Source organism: Somniosus microcephalus, chromosome 9 (assembly GCF_052327205.1).
Source record: "Somniosus microcephalus isolate GS21.2 chromosome 9, FLI_Smic_1.0, whole genome shotgun sequence".
Taxonomy (NCBI): domain Eukaryota; kingdom Metazoa; phylum Chordata; class Chondrichthyes; order Squaliformes; family Somniosidae; genus Somniosus; species Somniosus microcephalus.
In genome coordinates, this window is record NC_140995.1 from 172064135 (window position 1) to 172085568 (window position 21434).

General features: G+C 42.8%; 1 protein-coding gene across 1 annotated transcript in view; it reads right to left on the bottom strand.

Moving 5' to 3' along the window:
- pex7 (peroxisomal biogenesis factor 7) overlaps positions 1-21434 on the bottom strand; it is a 130973-nt gene that overhangs the window by 15705 nt on the left and 93834 nt on the right. Inside the window, exon 8 of the mRNA XM_085997513.1 lies at positions 11535-11563. Within this exon, the coding sequence (XP_085853639.1) occupies positions 11535-11563 (29 nt within the window). The remainder of the gene's footprint in view (positions 1-11534; positions 11564-21434) is intronic.

Here is a 21434-nt window from a genome sequence, read left to right on the forward strand (position 1 = left end):
GCTGAATTCTGGATTAATTGAGGTTTGTAAAGAGTGGAGCAGGACAGCTGGTAAGGAGAGTAATCGATAAATCAATCAATGCTCAACTAAAATTGCATAAAAAAGAGGAAGTTGAACAAAATGTTATTTATTCAAATTGATTTTTCATCAGTGCAATCTTTTCTACATTTTTGTATTCTACATTTAGAATCTGGTAGGAAGCTGGAGAACAAACTAAATAAAAGATTAATGTGGAATGGTTCAATGGGATATGCTTGACTACTAACATTATTAGAGTTTTAAAATCACCCCACAATATTAATCTGCTTCCAGTACATTATCTGTCCTCTTGAAGTTAATATTAAGAAACTGTATGTGGGACAAAATAACAAGGCTAAATACATCCCATCGGCATTAATCCATACCATATGTATTTGTTAGCACTGATGTGTGTGTCTCAGATGTCATTAATACTCTTGAACTTTAGCTTATGTGCAGCACCATAATCTCCTTCAACCTTTCTCTCTTGACTCCTCAACCTCCCTCTGGAACATGTCGATATCCTCCTGATCAGGTAGTGTTGTTAAATATCTCCAAAAACCCTAAACCCTCTTCTCAGCAGGTATTGTTCCCCCTCCTTTTTAAAGGTGTCCTTTAACCCTGAATCAACTACCTTCTCTGGAGCTTTGTATTGGCTACCCTGTGAAAAAGGTTATTGTAATCTGTAACCTTGAGCAAGGCCTATGAATTTTGTACTCGTGTCCTCTAGCCCTACACTCATTTTCCAAGGTATATAGCTTGATTATTATTTTGAAGACTTCCCCCTCAGTCTTCTCTCGAGTGAGAGTAAGTTTAGTCACTTGAAGTTTTCTTCAATAATTTAGTCCCATAAGCCTGCAGTCATCCTGGTCAATCTTCTCTGAATCCTTTCCAATGTGTCTATATCTGTTTTGAGGTAGAATGACCAAAACCTCCCACCATAGTATAGAACTGGCCTCACCTTTGATCTCTGCAGTGTCAGCATAATTTGTTTTGACTTGCAGGTGAATAATAACAACTTGCATTTGTTTGAGTTTATGGAGGGTGTTGGACAGGAGGCTGGCAAGGAAGACATTGGAATTATCGAGTCTAGATTTAACAAATGTGCGAATAAGGTTAAACTGGTAGAGAAGCTGAGGTAAGGACAGAAGTGGGAAACGATGCGGAGGTAAAAATAAATGATGGATACTTCCAAAAACATAAACGAAAGAAGAAAAAAATGAACAAAATGCATTTATGTAAAATCCTTCATGTCCTCAGGATGTCCCAAAGTGCTTCCCAACCAAAGAACATTGTGAGGGAGCATTTGGGAAACAGTGGTCATAATATCACCAGGTTTAGAATAGTTATGGAAAGGACAAGGAATAATCGAGCATAAAAATACTTAACTGGAGGAAGACTAACTTCAGTGAGTTGAAGAGAGATCTGGCCCAGGTGGATTGAAATCAAAAATTGGTAGGCAAAACAGTAATTGAACAAATGGAGGCCTTTGAAGAGGAGATGGTTCGGGTACAGAATGGACACATTCCCACAAGGGGGAAAGGAAGGGCATCCAAAGCTAGAGCTCCCTGGATGACTAAATATATACAGATTAAAATTAATCAGAAAAAGGAGGCTTATGACAATGTATGGTTCATAATATAGTAGAGAACCAAGCTGAATACAGAAAGTACAGAGGAGATCTAAAAAAAGGAATGAGAGAGAGTATGAGAATAGATTAGAGGCCAACATAAAAGAGAACCCAAAACTCATTTATAAACATATAAATAGTAAAAGGGTAGTCAAAGGAAGGGTGGAGCTGATTAGGAACCAAAAGGAGATATTCTTGTGGAGGTTAAGGGTACAAAATGAGTACTTTGCATCTGTCTTCACTATGCTGTCAATGATGCAGTAAAAGGAGGAAGTAGTAGCAATATTTGATCGGATGAAAATAGATAAAGGAGGTACTTAAAAGATTGGCAGTCGTCAAAGTAGAAAAGTCACCAGGTCCAGGTGGGATGCATCCTAGGAAAGTAAGGGTGGAAAATGGCAGAGGCTCCGGCCACAATCTTCTAATCCTCCTTAGATATGGGAGTGGTGCCAGAGGACTGGAAGATTAAAACCAGCAACAGCAGGCCAGCCAGCCTAATGTCGGTGGTGGGGAAACTTTTAGAGCCCGGAATTTGCATTGAGGATAATGGTAAGGCTAACAGCGTTCACCGTTATTATGGAGTAAATTGGACAGCAACTTCCAGAGTATGCACATGCACAGTTACATCGACTCTACAGCACAGAAACAGGCCGTTCGGCTCAACTGGTCTATGCCAGCGTTTGTGCTCCACACGAGCCCATTCCCATCCTACTTCATCTCACCCCATTACCCGTCTATTACTTTTCCCCTCATGTGCGTATCTAGCTTCCCCTAAAATGCACCTATGCTATTTGCCTCAACTACTCCTTGTGGTAGTGACTTCCACAATCTTATTACTGTTTGGGTAAAGAAGTTTCACCTAAATTTCCTATTGGATTTATTAGTGTCTATCTTATATTTATGGCCTCTCGTTTTAGTATCCCTCACAAGTGGAAACATTTTCTCTGCATCTACCCATCAAACCCTTTCATTATCTTAAAGGCCTCTATCAGGTCACCCCTCAGCCTGTTCAGTCTTTCCTGATACAGTAGTTATAACAGCTCAGTTCTGGTATCATCCTTGTGAAACTATTTCACCAATGCCTCTATATCCTTTTTATAATATGGAGACCAGAACTGTGCACAGTACTCCAAAGTGTGGTCCAACCAAGGCTCTATACAAGTGCAACATAACTTCCCTGCTTTTCAATTCTATCCCTCCAGTGCTTGGTTTGCTTTTTCAAGGCTTTACTAACCTGCATTGCGACTTTGTGATAAACGTGAAAATCCAGAAGTTAAGGTCCAAGTTTCCCCTCTCCTCCACAGGCTGCACTATAACAGTACCTCTCCGACAGACTCGGCATTCAAATCCATGTAAGGGCATGAAGTTACTGTACTTACCCACTAAACACGCCGGAAAAAAAGTTAGGGCTGGTGCATTCAGGTGTAAGTGATTTTTGGCAGTAAATATGATCAGTCATAATTACTGCCAAACAACCTCTCTGGCACTGTGTGAAGGAATAAGCCATATAACCTATTCAGAAAAAGACACCATCTTATGAAAGAACTCTGGCCTTATTAAAACATGACAAACTGGGTTTGGAAATTTAGAAACTTAACTATGAAATAGCTCTGAAAGCATTCTGGCTATTGAGATAAGATAGTTGTTGACCCTGAATAAATAACCTTATTGAAACAGAAGGTGAAGGGCTCTGACAGGCTGAACTTTTGGGAAGGAAACAATGGTTCACCCTGGATAAGTTGTTCTAATTTACACTTCGTAAAGAAGCACATAAGATAAGGAACATCTGCCCTCGTAAAGATGACATAGTAAGGAACACCTGCCATCACACCGTTTTTTATATGATAAACTTAGAACACCCAGAGATGAGACATGATTCTGTAATGCTACCAGCTGACGTGGCAGTAAGAATTGCAGGGGTCGGCAGAAAGATGACGAGAGATAATTAGCTTGCATCAGCAGGAAACCTTAAAGGAAATACCACTGGAAAAAGGTATAAATATTGAACTCTCAAATGGGATAACAGACTCGCTTTAATCGGGCAAAGCGATTCTCGGCTTTAGAGGCGGCTCTGTAGTCTACCACTCTTTGTAACTCAGGGATCAAAAGTATTTGATATTGCTGGATATCCTGTAGAACACTTTAAGAACTGTAATACTGTAGCAAAGTTAAGATTTAAAAGTAAGATTCTCTGTTACTAAGAAGATAGCATTTTTTCTCTTTAAAAAAATTTTAATGTTGCGATTGACTGATTCACCAACTGTAAATTGCATGTCAGTTCTTTAATAAATCTCTATATATTTTTAGAATTGTCTCAAGACTTTTGTATCAAAAACTTGCAAACTCAATTTCTGTATGCTCTTTGGTGAAGAGTTACAGTTCTGGGGGAGTTTTCCAGACCCTCTCAATATCCGGAACATTACAGTCTAGCTAAACTTATTAAAAGTGCTATCTGGAGGACGGTAACATTCTCGGGTTGTTCCTTTCCTTTAGGGAATATAGCCCAGATCTTTAGACCCAGTTGAACGTCTTTAGGATTCGGCTACCTCAAACTTTAGTTGAAAGTGAACGTCTGAGAAATACGCCTGATCCGGGGTAGCCCTAAAGGGGCTAGGACTACTAATTATCCCTTCAACTGAAAATGTAATTTTACATGTGGAGTCTCATTCCTTCAGAATCTGGGCCATTAATCCAGGACAAAATTAATCGGCATTTGGAAAAGTATGGGCAAATAATTGAAAGTCAGTACAGATTTGTTAAAGGCAAATCATGTTTGACTAACTTGATTGAGTTCTTTGATGAAGTAACGGAGAGGGGTGATGAAAGTAGGGCGGTTGATGTAGTGTATATGGATTTTCAAAAGACGTTTGACAAAGTACCACATAATAAATAGACTTGTTAGCAAAATTGAAGCATATGGGATTAAATGGACAGTGGCAGTGTGGATACAAAATTGACTAAGGGACAGAAAGCAGAGAGTAGCAGTGAACGGTTGTTTTTCAGACTGCAGGGAAGTAGACTGTGGTGTTCCCCAGGGGTCGGTATTAGGACCACTGCTCTTTTTGATATATAGTAATAACCTGGACTTGGGTATACGGGGCATAATTTCAGTTTGCTGATGACACGAAACTTGGAAATGTAGTAAACAATGAGGAGGATAGTAACAGACTTCAGGAGGACAAACAGATTGGTGAAATAGGCAGACATATGGCAGATGGCATGTAACACAGAGAAAAGTGTGAAGTGATTAATTTTGGTAGGAAGCATGAGAAGAGGCAATATGAACAAAACGGTCCAATTTTAAAGGGGATGCAGGAACAGAGAGACCTGGGAGGTATATGTATACAAATCTTTGAAGGTGGCAGGACAAGTTGAGGCGACTGTTAAAAAAGCATATGGGATCCTTGGCTTTATTAATAGAGGAATAGAGTACAAAAGCGAGGAAGTTATGCTAAACCTTTATCAATCACTGGTTAGGCCTCAGCTGGAGTATTGTGTTCAATTCTGGGCACCACACTTTAGGAAGGTGTCAAGGCCTTGGAGAGGGTGCAGAAGAGATTTACTAAAATGGTACCAGGGATAAGGGACTTCAGTTATGTGGAGAGACTGGAGAAGCTGGAGTGGTTCTTCGAGCAGAGAAGATTAAGAGGAGAGTTGATAGAGGAGTTCAAAATCATGAATGGTTTTGATAAGAGTAAATAAGGAGAAACTGTTTCCAGTGGCAGAAGGGTCAGTAACCAGAGGACACAGATTTAAGGTGATTGGCAAAAAAGGAGGCGACATGAGAAATCATTTATTTTTTTATTTTTTAAACGCAGTGAGTTGTGGTGATCTGGAATGCACTGCCTGAAAGGGGGGTGGAAACAGATTCAATAGTAACTTTCAAAAGGGAATTGGATAAATAAGGGAAAAATTTACAGTGCCATGGGGATAGAGCAGGGGAGTGGGAATAATTGGATAGCTCTACCACAGGCACAATGGGCTGAATGGCCTCCTTCTGTGCTGTATCATTCTATGGTTCTAGCTACTTCTGAAGTGTAGCCACTGTTGTTACTTAGGCAGAAGTAAAGAGAAACAGAGAGGACAAGACAAAGACACAGAAAGCAGAATCTAAATATTTGCCTTTTTATCTCCCTTCGTTATTGCCGCACCCATGCCGACCCACACCAAGGGCTGCTGGACCCCAGGGGTTTCCCCACCCAGTGCTACCAAACCCCAGATTCTCTCTCTACAGTGTTACCAAGTCTCAGGACCCCCACTTCTGCCAACCTCCAGGAACCCCCTCAATGCATCCAAAGCCGAGGACTCTTTCCCCCAGTGCTGAAAACTATCAGGTATCCCATTGCTGTGCTGCCAAACTACTTGATTCCCCTAACCGTTGTGTCAAAATTCCACCCAGTGCTACAAAAGCCCAGGAACCCCGCCGACCCTCCAGAGTCAAAGAAAATGAAAAGTGTTAGGTTGTAACTTTGTTGCCAAGGAAGAGGTGTGTGTGCATCTGACTGTGTGTCTGTTGTGGAGAGGGGGAGGGGGGTAAATGTTCCAGCTATGAAATACAAGTATTTTTTGATTGATTTTTGGAAAATTTGAGCCAATCAGAAAAGCATAACAGATTTTGTGCTGCAGATACATTTAAAGCATGGCACCAAATACATGCAAGATGTTATATTAATAGATCGAGATGCAAATCATATATGGTATTGTAGCATAAAAATTTCAAGGGCAATTTTAATCTCTCAATTGGTGTTAGTATTGGTACTAAACCCATGATATATGAAAACCCTGGGAAAGTGAAGGACAATTCTGGTTTTTAATATTTACTGCTTTGGACTTTATTTTAACAAATAAAAGCACAAAGTTCTCAGTAATCCTTGTAGCAAATATTTAGTCTGCTTGTTCATTCCTAATCACAACCAAATATGATTTAGCTAGTTGTCAATGAATACTTGGGATAAAAAGAGAGACCATTCAATGAGTAGCTCATGATGGATGAAAACACATACATATTTAGAAAAGTATGACACAATTAAATAGCAAACAATGTGAGCTAACAAACCAAGTTGACTTTTCCTGCATGTATTTTTATCCCAGATAATTTCAGGACTTACCATCATCAAAGATACACTATAGCAACAATACTCTTTTCACATCTTCCAGTAGTGCAGAGATTATACTTATTGACTCTCAAATTCAATACATTTTCAATTTTGATCACAATTAAAACATCATATCTGCTAATGTAACAAATTCTGCAGTTTAACTACTATATTTAACTTGAAATCGATTTTGTTTGTAAATTTTGAATGAAACATTTCCAGCATCAAGTCAGTATGCACTGAACTGATTGATGACTGAGCTGGTAACTACTTTATTTTGCATTCATTGGCTTCAATGTAATATGTTTACATTTCTGAGTAACTAAGAGAGCACTTAAAAGAATATCTACCTCTTTGGATGAAAATTAATTCTGCTGAAATACACTGATGTTTTATTAATGCTTGTGTGGATTGGAGAAACATTTTGTGTAGGGCGAGTCTGCAAGATTAAGATAAGAAAAGAAAAACTCCCCTATATTATCTCTTGCAGAGACGCTATACAGTTTTCTAACTTGACAACCACCCTGGGGGAATCCTCATTTTAGAGAATACGGCACTCCAAAAATAAAAATACTGATGTGAATGAAACTTTTCTATACAACATGTAGGTTGAACAACTTCTGAAGAATGATGATGATCATACTTATGGTAGGTGCTCTAACATCCTTCCTTTACTTTGTGGGAAGGGTGTCAATATGAGGGCCCAGATGTCAGAGCTGCTTTTGTCTGCTTTGCACTGATATAAGTATTAAATGGGATCAGGTTCAATAACATTGGTGAGGTAACATGTTGAATATTGTGCAAAATGACCAAGGTGTATCCGGGATGAAGGTTCCAAATTGAAGAGAGAGTTGTAGACCTGAACTTATTTCCATTGTAAAAAAAGATTTAAGGCACAGATAATGCAGATTTAATCGAACTACGAAGGTTAGAGTTATACTGCACTACCAATGCAAGACTGGTAACTGTAGAGTGCAAGACACAACCTGCAGCACTCTTTACATTACAGGCAATTCCCACTCTGCGCATCAGGAGAGGTATGTGCATCTGTGCTCCACTCCACATGCATGCACCATTCTGCCAGTGTTTTTTTTAGTGTTGGGAGAGCACAGGCTGGAGCATCTGCTTTTGAACAATATTAAAAAGACTCTGCAACAATTCCCAGGAAGACCACCCGAACACTTTTTAAATGTGGCTTCACACCACAAAAGGAGGCTGTCTCACACCACTTGTTTTTAGTGCATCTTGGACTCTGGGAACAAACTCCAGAGATGCACCACCATTTTTGTATTGATGTGCGAAAGAGCATTTATATAGCATCTTATCATAAGGGGTCTGTATAGAGGTATACGAGATAGTAATCATATAAAAGGTTAATCCTGAGCACAATTTCAAGGGGACAGAGGTACAAACCAGTAAAATGCAAGTCAGAATTTGTCAGGAAGCATTTCTTCATGCAAAGAATGATTAATAACTGGAATGATCTTCTGAAAGGATAGAGGGTAAAACTCAAACATCAGTTGGATGCTGTGATAGCTGGGGCGGGGGGAGTGGGGGATTAAATGTGTTACAATTGTTCGCTGTTATTATCCTTTTGAAACTGACCACAACATCCTAACGCAGAAATCCTGAAGTTGCGGTCAGTCATTCAGTACTCGGACGCTGGCTGCGTTGTGGATTCCACCTGCCCCATCCACTCCCCCACCCCCCGCCGCAATGCTGGCAATCAGTGTAATCAGGGAAATGATTGAAACTGACAAAAACTGGGGCTTTTCTGTGGTAATATTGCTGTTAAATACCCCCAAGGGATTGGAGTACAAGAGTAAAGAAGACTTACTATAATTATATAGGGCCTTGGTGAGACCACACCTGGAGTATTGTGTACAGTTTTGGTCTCCTTACCTAAGGAAGGATATACTTGCCATAGAGGGAGTGCAACGAAGATTCACCAGACTGATTCCTGGGATGGGGGGGAATTGTTCTATGAGAAGAGATTGAATAGACTAGGCCTATATTCTCTAGAGTTTAGAAAAATAAGAGGTGATCTCATTGAAACATACAAAATTCTTACAGGGCTTGACAGGGTAGATGCCTGGAGGATGTTTCCCCTGGCTGGGGACTCTAGGACCAGGGGTCACAGTCTCAGAATAAGGGCTCGGCCATTTAGGACTGAGATGAGGAGAAATTTCTTCACTCAGGAGGGTGGTGAATCTTTGGAATTCTCTACCCCAGAGGGCTGCGGAGGCTCAGTCATTGAGTATATTCAAGACAGAGATCGATAGATTTTTGAATATTAAGGGAATCAAGGGATATGGGGATAATGCAGGAAAGATGGAGTTCAAGTAAAAGATCAGCCATGATCTTATTAAATGGCAGAGCAGGCTCAAAGGGCCGACTGGCCTACGCCTGCTCCAATGTTTATGTTATGTTTCTTAAGAATGACACCTCTAAAAGTGCAGCACTCCCTCAATACTGCACTGCAGTGTAAACCTAAATTATGTGCTTAAGCCTGGGGTGTGTGTGTGGGGGGGGGGATCAGGTGGGAGTTTTATAAAGCCTCAAACCAATTAATTAATAAACTAAAGTAAACAGACATTATTGCAAATTTCAGTTTATTTGGAAATGTAAATACAAGGTGCCACTGCATAGCCATGCCTTTCCTCATAATACTACCTATAATAACTTAGGATACTTTTTCCTTGAGGCAAAGGGGAGCACCAAACACAGTTTGTCAAGTGCAAGAGGTTTCATTACATTGGACTCTGGGGTTACGCCATTTGGAGAGTACACAGCTCCCCAAAATGATACTGTACAGCATTTATACACCCATATCTGCTAATTCTACAAAAAAAAAATCCCGTCAGATACTGTAATTACAACTTTGATTACCGCATCTCATTTTGGCACGAAAATGTTTAAAAGAAATTCAAAATAATCAATTGGTGCAATGGATTCGGATTGTAGAGCTTAATTTAATAAAATAATCAATTAGGCTGGTATACAGCCAGTAGGGAGAAATGTTAACTAGCTTCAGCAAAGAACAATGAATCATGTCATGATGGTTGGCACTCTTAACTATACAATTTATTTTAAGTATTTCAAAGAAAGTTCTGGTCATGGAAAAAGTAATCAGCCAATACAGGTTCAGCATACCCAGGATGACTGTTAATGACTTCCAAAATGGATTTTCTTCTATTAATGCAGTACGGTTGTATATTACAAGTAAGCCATAAGACTGATTAAATGGCAACATATGCGGATTTTGCACTTCAACAGGAACAGTTCTTAGAAACATAGAAAGAAACACAGAAAAAATAGGAGCAGGAGTCGGCCATTTGGCCCTTCAAGCCTGCTCCGCCATTCAATAGGATTGTTCTGCCTTATAATTGCAGGTGTTACGTTTTGTTGCCGCCAGTAGGTGGCAGTAGATGGTAATGGCCAGTAGGGTCATGCAACAGGAACAGGAAGTAGTATAGTGATAAGCAAACAAAGAGGTCACATCAGCATGAAGTGTGCTGCAAGTTAATCTGCTGTAATCTTACATTGTTACGCCTTCGAAAGCATTGCCTGTGAGTTGAATGGTTTCATTACATATTCATGTTTAAATGTTAGTTATATCTCATGTATGTAACAAAGGTGCATTTCTTCTTTTTTCTTTCTCAGTTTTACTCCAACCCAATGCAACTGATTTGTATTGTTTCATTGACCTCATGCAAGTGTGGCATTATTAAACACCGGAGCTTGGACGCTACATCCTGACTCCCATGTCGTTATTGAAAGGAGTTTGGCTGGCTGTCTAACTGCATACAGACACATACACGTAGGGAGGACAGTACAGTAAAGAGGCAAGTCATCAGCTGGCGCAACAAGCAACATTGGCAGTGCAGCACGGTGCAGCCATGGACGGCAAGAGCTTCCAAGACGAGCAGAGATCTGTGACCAGCTCAAGAAGTACACGCTCATCTCGATCATCAACAGCCAGTGTAGCAGCAGCTAGAGCATGTGCTAAAGCTAAAGCGGCACAGGCTCACGTGACCTTTGCTAAAAAGGAACTGGCTGTGAAGAGAAGGTCCGACAACAAGCAGAGGCTGCTACATTGGACGCCACGCTGGAAAGAAGCAGCTGTCGCTACTGCTGAGGCAGAGATATGGGAAGCGGCACTAGAAGCAGAGGTGGGAGAGCACCGCAGCATTGCTCGTCCTGCATCACCTCAAAGCACTGAGAGGCGGACAAGCGACTATGTCCAGGAGCAGGCTAGGATACGCACAGACATCTCCTCCTTCCCAAACTTTGAACCATTGCATGAGAACACGGAATCGCCATCACCAGCCCAACATGAGGTCACTCAGGTGAATCATTCATGCTACACTGATGACGACCCCTTCCTTGTTATTGATGACTGGTCACACGAAGGAGAGTTTGCAGCGCTCCCGAAGAAACCTGTGCCTCAATCCGCCGCTCCCAACCACTTGGAAGGTACTCATGCCAAAATTCCACACATCAAAAAAGAACCCTTTTCAAAGGCTAGAACAGGTCACCCGGCATGGCAGTCTCCCATCCAATCGCAGCCCTTCCGATGCGATCATACTCTGGCAACCCATGCACAGACTCCTAATATGACAGGCATTGCCCAATATTTGGCACGTAGAGAACTTGTAATCACAGGTCTCACAAAATTTGACGACAAGCCAGAGAGTTTTAGAGCATGGCAGTCATCCTTCCTTAATGCCACTGGCGGCTTGAGCCTGAGTGCTAGTGAGGAGTTGGATTTATTGTCATCATGGCTGGGCAAAAAATCGTCAGAACATGCCCGTAGGATCTGGTTTGTGTACACAAATGACCCAAGTACAGCCCTTAGAATGGTCTGGGCAAGACTCAGGGAGTGTTACTGTGCTCCTGAGGTGATAGAGAAAGCCCTCTTCAGTAAGCTGGAAAACTTTCCTAAAATAGGTAACAGAGACTACCTTAAGCTTAGAGAACTTGGAGACCTTTTAATGGAGTTACTGGCAGCCAAAACAGACAGATACTTACCTGGGCTCTCCTATTTAGATACTGCTCGCGGCATCAACCCAATAGTGGAGAAGTTGCCCCACCTTCTCCAAGAAAAATGGATCAACGTAGGCTCAAAATTCAAAGAAGACAACCACATGTGGTTTCCCCCATTTTCCTTCTTTGTGAACTTTATCTGCAGAGAGGCCAGAATTAGAAATGATCCAAGCTTTGCCCTGTCCAGCTACTGTAGTGGACCCTCAAAGTATGAGAAGCCCATGTCAAAGTACGTAGGCACAAGAATGCCTATATCTGTGCATAAGACGGATGTCACTGCAAAGACCGACATCAGCATAGATGCAGCAAAGAATGAAGACGAACCCGGAAACACTGCCCCATCCATCATAAGCCTCATCCACTCAAAATGTAGAGGCTTCAGAAACAAGACCATAGATGAACGCAGAGCCTACCTCAAAGATAATGGGATATGTTTTAGGTGTTGCGCCTCCGTTTCCCACACTGCAAGAGACTGTAGGGTAGCGTTGAGATGCAGGGAGTGTGAGAGTGACCGCCACAGCACAGCTATGCACCCAGGTCCTACCCCCACAACGGAAAAGCCAACCATCAAAGACTCTGAGCCCGGAGACGAGAGAAAGGGAACCCTTACCACTGCACCAACGGTGAGTTCCATATACACTGAGGTGTGTGGCCAAGGCCTCACAGGACGATCGTGTTCCAAGATATGCCTTGTAAGAGTCTACCCACAAGGACAGCGCGACCACTCAGTTAACATGTACGCAATACTCGATGACCAAAGTAACCGGTCACTCGCACGGTCAGACTTTTTTTGCCATATTTGGCGTCGAGAGTAGCCCAGTCCCTTACTCACTGAGAACCTGTGCCGGACTCTTGGAGATGGCAGGAAGGAAAGCAGATGGGTTCTGTGCCGAGGCAGTATGTGAAGGGGTGAGCATAGACTTACCGCCACTGATAGAGTGCAGTGAAATCCCGAACAACCGATCGGAGATACCAACGCCTGAGACAGCACTTCACCATGCCCACCTAAAGCCCATAGCATCACGCATCCCAGCAGTGGATCCAAAGGCCCAGATTCTCCTCCTGCTCAGGAGAGATGTGGTGAGGGTGCATAAGGTGAGAGAGCAAGTTAACGGACCACACGATGCCCCCTTTGCCCAAAGACTCGACTTAGGCTGGGTGCTCGTGGGAGAAGTGTGCCTAGGCCAAGCTCACAAGCCCAACGTAAGCACCTTTAAGACCAACGTGCTAGAAAGCGGACGACCCTCTTTCCTCACTCCCTGCCCAAGTCACATCCACCTGAAAGAGAGAGCGAGCTACAGCGGGGAGCAACAAGGTGATTTCTCTCACACAGCATGGGGGTGTTCGGCTGACACCAGAGCTGTCGACAAAATGGGGCACACCGTGTTTGAAAAGACAAAAGGTGACAACAAAGGTGCTCTCTCCTTCGAAGACGAAGCTTTCATGAATATTATGGAGAAAGAATTTCACAAAGATGAGGCGAACAGCTGGGTTGCACCTCTCCCCTTCAAGGTACCCCGGCTTCTTATGCCTAACAATCGCGATCAGGCACTGTCACGCCTCGCATCACTGCGGCGCACATTAGATAGAAAGCCCGAAATGAAGGAACAGTTCATTGCCTTCATGGAAAAGGTTTTCGAGAGTAACCATGCTGAATTAGCACCTCCACTCAAAGAAGGAGAGGAGTGCTGGTATCTCCCAATTTTTGGAGTTTATCACCCCCAGAAGCCTAGTCAAATAAGAGTAGTTTTCGACTCCAGCGCTCAGCACTGTGGCATCTCACTCAACAACGTTCTGCTCACGGGTCCGGACCTAAACAACACCCTCCTTGGCGTGCTGATTCGCTTTAGGAAAGAGCTCGTAGCAGTAACCGCAGACATCCAACAGATGTTCTATTGCTTTGTGGTGAGGGAGGACCATAGGAACTATCAGGTTCTTCTGGTATCGCGACAACATGTCAAAGGATATCACTGAATACAGGATGCGTGTCCACGTTTTTGGTAACAGCCCCTCCCCTGCAGTCTCCATCTAAGGGCTCAGAAGTGCAGCCAAAGAGGGAGAACACGAGCATGGAACAGACACAAGACAGTTTGTGGAGAGACATTTTTATGTTGATGACGGCCTCATATCCTTACCTTCAGAAGCAGAAGCCATCAACCTGCTGAAGCGAACTCAAGCTTCATTAGCACAGTCCAACCTGAGGCTGCACAAAATTGCCTCAAACAGTGTAGCAGTGATGAAGGCCTTCCTAGCTGAGGATCTCGCCATGGGCATTAAAGACTTAGACCTCAGTGACGAAACCATGCCAGCCCAGCTAAGCCTTGGTTTACATTGGGAAATTGAATCTGACACCTTCACCTTTGCAGTGTCTGTAGGTGACAAGCCATTTATACGACGTGGAGTGCTGTCAACGGTCAACTCACTCTTTGACCCTCTCGGCATGGTGGCGCCCGTGACTATTCAGGGAAGAGCCCTACTACGAGAACTCTGCACAGACATGAGCGACTGGGACTCTCCACTCCCCGAAGGCAGGTTAACAGAATGGGAGACATGGAGAAATTCTCTCAAAAACCAAAAAAGTCTTCATATCCCACGCACCTACTCACCAGACACACTCTCCAAATCCAAACGCACCGAGTTGTGTGTATTCTCAGATGCGTCCGAGAAAGCTATTGGTGCGGTAGCCTACCTGAGATCCCTGGATGATGAGGGCCAAAGCAATGTGGGATTTGTCCTGGAAAAGGCGAAGTTGACACCCCGGCCAGAGCCCACCATACCACGCCTGGAGTTATGCGCTGCAGTATTAGCGGTGGAGATGGCGGATCTCATCCTGGATGAGATAGATTTCAAGCTTGATGCAGTGAAATTCTACTGTGACAGCAAAGTTGTGCTCGGTTACATCTCCAATGAGTCAAAGAGGTTCTTCATATATGTACACAACAGAGTTCAGCGAATAAGACAATCAACATGCCCCGACTAGTGGCACTATGTGCCCACAGAGCTGAATCCAGCTGACCTCGCCACCAGGTCAGTGCCTGCCTCCCAGCTCTCCAGTACAATGTGGTTTACCAGGCCAGCTTTCTTACACAAACCTGACCAAGCTGACCATATGACACAAGAATCATTCAAGCTCGTCAGCCCAGAACTAGATGTGGAGGTCTGTCCTCATGTGATCAAGCTTAATGACTCACACCCAAGAGAGCCTACTTACCTGTGAGCGCTTTTCAACCTGGCGATCGCTCGTTAGAGCCATAGCTTTCTTAATCCATGTGGCTTGCTCTCAAGTCCGATCCTGGCAGCTCATCAAACAAATGCAGAGGTTGGCACTGGTGCAGGAAGCCTCGTTCCCCAGACGAGTTGGCTGCAGCTGAGAACATTATCATCAGGTCAGTTCAAGTTCAGGCGTACTGAGGAGTACAGAGCACTTGTTGAAAAAAAGAACCATTACCAAGACCAGTTCACTGTAGAAACTGAATCCAGTTTTGAATGACGGCCTCATCAGAATTGGAGGACGGCTGACGCATGCAGAACTGAGCTTACAAGAAAGGAGTCCTGTTGTCCTGCCACATCAAAGCCACATCACAACATTGCTCACAAGACACCACCATGAACTGATAGAACACCAGGGCCGCCAGTTCACTGAGGGAGCCATTCGAGCAGCCGGCTTGTGGATTGTCAGCGGCAAACGGTTGATTGGATCAGTCTTACACCAATGCGTCACATGCAGAAAGCTCAGATGGAGAACGGAGGAGCAGAAGTTGGCTGATCTGCCTCCGGAACGACTTAGTTCATCGCCACCATTTTCATACGTCGACCTGGATGTTTTTGGCCCTTGGACTATCACTACTCGCCGCACCAGAGGAGGCGCCACTCATAGCAAACGCTGGGCTATGCTATTCACTTGTATGAGCACAAGAGCTGTGCATATAGAAGTGATCGAGTCCATGGACACGTCCAGCTGCATTAATGCATTACGAAGATTCTTCGCCATCCGCGGGCCAGCAAAGCAGTTAAGATCCGACTGTGGAACAAATTTCATTGGAGCCTGTCGAGAGCTAGAGTTAGGGAATGAACACAACCAAAGGCCAAGCATCCTGACATACCTAAGCCAGCAAGGTTGCACATGGCAATTTAATCCTCCACATGCTTCACACATGGGTGGTGCGTGGGAGCGCATGATTGGAGTGTCGCGGCGCATTCTGGACTCCATGTTGCGACAGAACAGACCACCTCAGCTGACGCACGAAGTGCTGTGTACCTTCATGGCTGAAGTGTCAATCATTAATGCGAGGCCCCTTGTTCCTGTTTCTTCCGATCCAGATTCACCATTCCTTTTGACTCCAAACATGTTACTCACACAGAAGGGCAGTGTACCCACTCCTCCTGGAGACTTCACTGACAAAGACCTCCTGAAGAGCCAGTGGAGAAGAGTACAAGCCTTGGCCAGTAAGTTCTGGAGCCGCTGGCGCACCGAGTACCTTCCCACTTTGCAAAGCCGGCGGAAGTGGAACGAGGCTCGTCGGAGTCTCTGAGAAGGTGACATCGTCTTACTGAAAGAAAGCCAAGTATCCCGCAATGAGTGGCCTATGGGTCTTGTCACCTCTGTCTTCCCCAGCAAAGACGACAAGGTGCGAAAGATAGAGGTGAAGGCCACTGTTCAAGGGACGGTCAAAAAGTTCTTCAGACCCATCTCAGAGGTCGTACTCCTCTTACCTAAGGAGGACTGAGTGTTATTGATTCCACAGTTCTGTATGTTTTATAAGTAGTGGCATCTAATAGACGCCAGGCGGGGAGTGTTCTGCCTTATAATTGCAGGTGTTACGTTTTGTTGCCGCCAGTAGGTGGCAGTAGATGGTAATGGCCAGCAGGGTCATGCAACAGGAACAGGAAGTAGTATAGTGATAAGCAAACAAAGAGGTCACATCAGCATGAAGTGTACTGCAAGTTAATCTGTTATAATCTTACATTGTTACGCCTTCGAAAGCATTGCCTGTGAATTGAATGGTTTCATTACATATTCATGTTTAAATGTTAGTTATATCTCATGTATGTAACAAAGGTGCATTTCTTTCTTTTTTTCTTTCTCAGTTTTACTCCAACCCAATGCAACTGATTTGTATTGTTTCATTGACCTCATGCAAGTGTGGCATTATTAAACACCGGAGCTTGGACGCTACATCCTGACTCCCATGTCGTTATTGAAAGGAGTTTGGCTGGCTGTCTAACTGCGTACAGACACATACACGTAGGGAGGACAGTACAATGATCATGGCTGATCCTCTATCTCAATACCATATTCCCACTCTCTCCCCATACCCCTTGATGCCTTTTGTGTCTAGAATTCTATCTCCTTCTTAAATATATTCAGCGACTTGGCCTCCACAGCCTTCTGTGGTAGAGAATTCCACAGGTTCACCACCCTCTGAGTGAAGGAATTTCTCATCATCTCAGTCCTAAATGTCCTACCCCGTGTCCTGAGACTATGACTCCTCGTTCTAGATTCCCCAGCCAGGGGAAACATCCTCCCTGCATCCAGTCTGTCTAGCCCTGTCAGAATTTTATACGTTTCAATGAGATCCCCTCTCATTCTTCTAAACTCTAGTGAATACAGGCCTAGTCGACCAAATCTCTCCTCATATGACAGTCCTGCCATCTCAGGAATCAGTCTGGTGAACCTTCGCTGCACTCCCTCTATGGCAAGTATATCCTTTCTTAGGTAAGGAGACCAAAACTGCACAGTACTCCAGGTGTGGTCTCACCAAGGCCCTGTATAACTGTAGTAAGGCATCCTTGCTCCTGTACTCAAATCCTCATGCAATGAAGGCCAACATACCATTTGCCCTCCCAACTGCTTGCTGCACCTGCATGTTTGCTTTCAGTGACTGGTGTACAAGGACACCCAAGTCCCTTTGTACATCAACATTTCCCAATCTATCACCATTTAAATAATACTCTGCCTTTCTGTTTTTCCTACCGAAGTGGACAACTTCACATTTATCCACATTATACTGCATCTGCCATTTATTTGCCCACTCACTCAACTTGTCTAAATTGCCTTGAAGTCTCTTTGCATCTTCCTCACAACTCACAATCCCACCTAGTTTTGTGTCATCAGCAAACTTGGAAATATTACATTTGGTGCCCTCATCCAAATCATTGATATATAATGCGAATAGCTGGGGCCCAAGCACTGATCCCTGCGGTACCCAAGCACTGATCCCTGCGGTACCCCACTAGTCACCGCCTGCCACCCTGAAAAAGACCCATTTATTCCTACTCTCTGTTTCCTGTCTGTTAACCAATTTTCAATCCATGCCAGTATATTACCCCCAATCCCATGTGCTTTAATTTTGCACACTAACCTCTTATGTGGGACTTTATCAAAGACCTTCTGAAAATCCAAATACACCACATCTACTGGTTCTCCCTTGTCTATTGTACCAGTTACATCCCCAAAAAACTCCAGTAGGTTTGTCAAACACTATTTCCCTTTCATAAATCCATGTTGACTGTCTAATCCCGTTGATATTTTCTAAGTGTCCTGTTATCACATCCTTTATAATAGACTCTAGCATTTTCCCTACTGCTGATATTAGGCTAACTGGTCTGTACTTCCCCGTTTTCTCTCTCCCTCCTTTTTTAAATAGTGGGGTTACATTTGCCACCCTCCAATCTGCAGGAACTGTTCCATAATCTATAGAATTTTGGAAGATGCCAACCAATGCAGCCACTATTTCCATGGCTACCTCTTTTAGTACTCTGGGATGCAGATTATCAGGCCCTGGGGATTTATTGGCTTTCAGTCCCATTAATTTCTCCAGCACTATTTTTTTACTAATACTAATTTCCTTTAATTCCTCCTTCTCACTAGACCCTTGGTTCCCTAGCATTTCTGGGAAGTTATTTGTGTCCTCTTCTGTGAAGACAGAGCCAAAGTATTTGTTTAATTGCTCTGCCATTTCCTTGTTCCCCATTATAAATTCTCTCATTTCTGACTGTAAGGGACCTACATTTGTTTTCAGTAATTTCATCTCATACTGTACTAGACATGACAAAGTAGAAATAACAACAGAAAATGCTGGAAAAACTCAGCAGGTCAGGCAACATTCGTGGAGAGAAATTTGAGTTGACCTTTCGGGTCGAAACCCTTCTTCAGAACTGGAAAGAAAAGAAAATAGATCAAAGGCAAGACTGCGATCGAACAAAAGAAGAAAAAGAGACAATAAAAGGTATTCAAAGCCAGACGAGATGGTAATAGGCCCGTGGAGACAAAAGGCAGCTGAGATTAGGTGTGAAGTGTACTGGCAGGTAAGAGACAGCTGCCATGTGAGAGAGAGAAACAAAAGGAAAGGAGTGGGGGGGGGGGGGGGGGGGGGGGAAAGGAGGACCCAAAACAAAGGGGTGGAAAAAATTATAAGTAAAAAAGTAATAGGGGCCGAGGTTATGATCTGAAATTGTTGAACTCGATATTGAGTCCGGAAGGCTGCAAAGTGCCTAATCGGAAGAGGAGTTGTATTTTTTGCTAGCCTATTGAGATTGTTATTTAAAAATAATAAATTGCTGTTAAAATTCTACCTACAAATGTTCTGTTAGGACATTTGGTGTTGCAAACCAAAAATTAAGACAGCAGCTAAAAATGACAGCATTTTGAAGTGATTGGAAGCAGTTTTATTTAAGCTACAATGCTGAAGAGCTGAGTGCCCACTCCAGAAAGATGGAAGGATGAATGGAATATAACTGGTCATAAACATCTGTTTAAAAAAAAAATCAAATCAATAAAGAGGCCATGCAAAATTACAATATTTAATTTACACAGGCCAAATGCAGCAACAAAAGGAAGTAGAAAGGATATTGAGGGGTTTTGATAGAGCAAATAGGGAGAAACTATTTGCTCTGAGAAGTGGGTCGGTAACCAAAGGTCATAGAATTAAAATAATTGGAAAAAGGACGAGGGGAAATGATGAGAATTCCCACCCCCCCCCCAGAGTATTGTTAAGATCTGGAACACGCTACCTGAAGGGGTAGTAGAATCGGAATCCATCGGAACTTTCAAAAGGCAATTGAACATGTACTTGAAGAGGACTAATTTGCAGGGTTACGGGGACTAAATTGGACAGCTCTTTCAAAGAGCCGGCAAAGGCACAACAGACTGAATGGCCTCCATCTGTGCTGTAGGATTCTATATAAAACAAGCATTGCCAAAAATTACTTCCCTTTTGCAAATTGAGTAGTTTAAAAATTTCAAGTCCCTTAACCATCTATTCGTGGCAACAATGTTTTCTCTTGCTAACTTGTGTTGCAGTACAGCTTCACAGGGCTGGCTACTTGCCAGTACACTCTTCACGTGAAACCCTGGACAATGATTGTTGTCAGGCTATTTGCCTATGGGCAGAATCACATCCAAGCCTGATCATATCTGCACTCAAAACATCAAAAACAGGAACCCTTGTTAATTTTTTCCCCACCTTATCCGAGGGCAGCTGAGGCCAACTGCAGTGTGCCTACCACCAGCTCAGCTGAGAGCAGCTAACTCGGCACAGACCAGTGGTTGTGCCTGGGGCTCTCACTAATCTGCATGGCTTAGTATTATATAATTCAGTCCATTGGGGAAATATTAAAGTATTTATTTTGCATAAAAAGAATTGAACTTGTTTGTTGGAAGTGGGAATATTCAAATGCACTACTTCAAGTTGAGAGAGAAATGTTACAAAATAAAAGAGCGCGTGTAGAATGAGATATGGAAATTTGTTCCATCACGTTCCCTTCACTTCATGGTCCATTTGTAATTTGCCCTGCTCTGAAAAGTACCAAACCTACTTAATTCCAGTCCCTCAGAGGAGGCAACCAACCAAAAGGAAATCCGACAATTAGACAAATTTCAGTTAACTTTCTCACTGATCTTTAAAAATCCATTTACTCTCACGAGCCACCCTATTGAAATCTGGCCAATTTCAAACCATTGTTGATTCATCCAGCACGACAGGATAAAATATATTTTCCCTTTTGCAAACTAGTAGTTAAATAAAAATTTCAAGTCCATTAACCATCTATCTGTTCGTGGCAACAATGTTTTCTCCCATTTAGCGAAATAACTTTCAATTCCATTCCTAAATAAATTTTAATGAGTTTCCTTTTGAAGGAGATAATTAGCACACCATAATGATTTTTTGCATTTGGGAGTCTGTTCCACATATCCACTGATCTGTGGGAAAAATATTTCTTCTAATCTTTCAAATCATTTGAAGTTTGTTCATTTTATACTGATGTTCTCTAGTTCTGTAATCACTGTAAAGTTAAAACACCTTATATCCACATTATTTGTGCCTTTCAGCATTTTAAAGATCTAAACTATGTTCCTCACAATCTTCTATCCTCCAATAAAAGCAAGTAAAACCTGTATGTGTCTCAAGCCCAAGTTCAAGAATCATCCTTACTGCTCTTCTCTGAAGTTTCTCCACTACATTAATACAGTTTCTAGGAACCCAGAGCCACACACAGCATTTTAAAAGTGGTCTAACCAATGATTTATACAGGATTAAAATAACTTGTTTCAATTTATAATCAAATGCTTTCAACATGCATCCCAAAGTTTGATCAAACTGTTGATAAAAACTTTGTATTGGCGAGGATTTTCAGTGAATGAT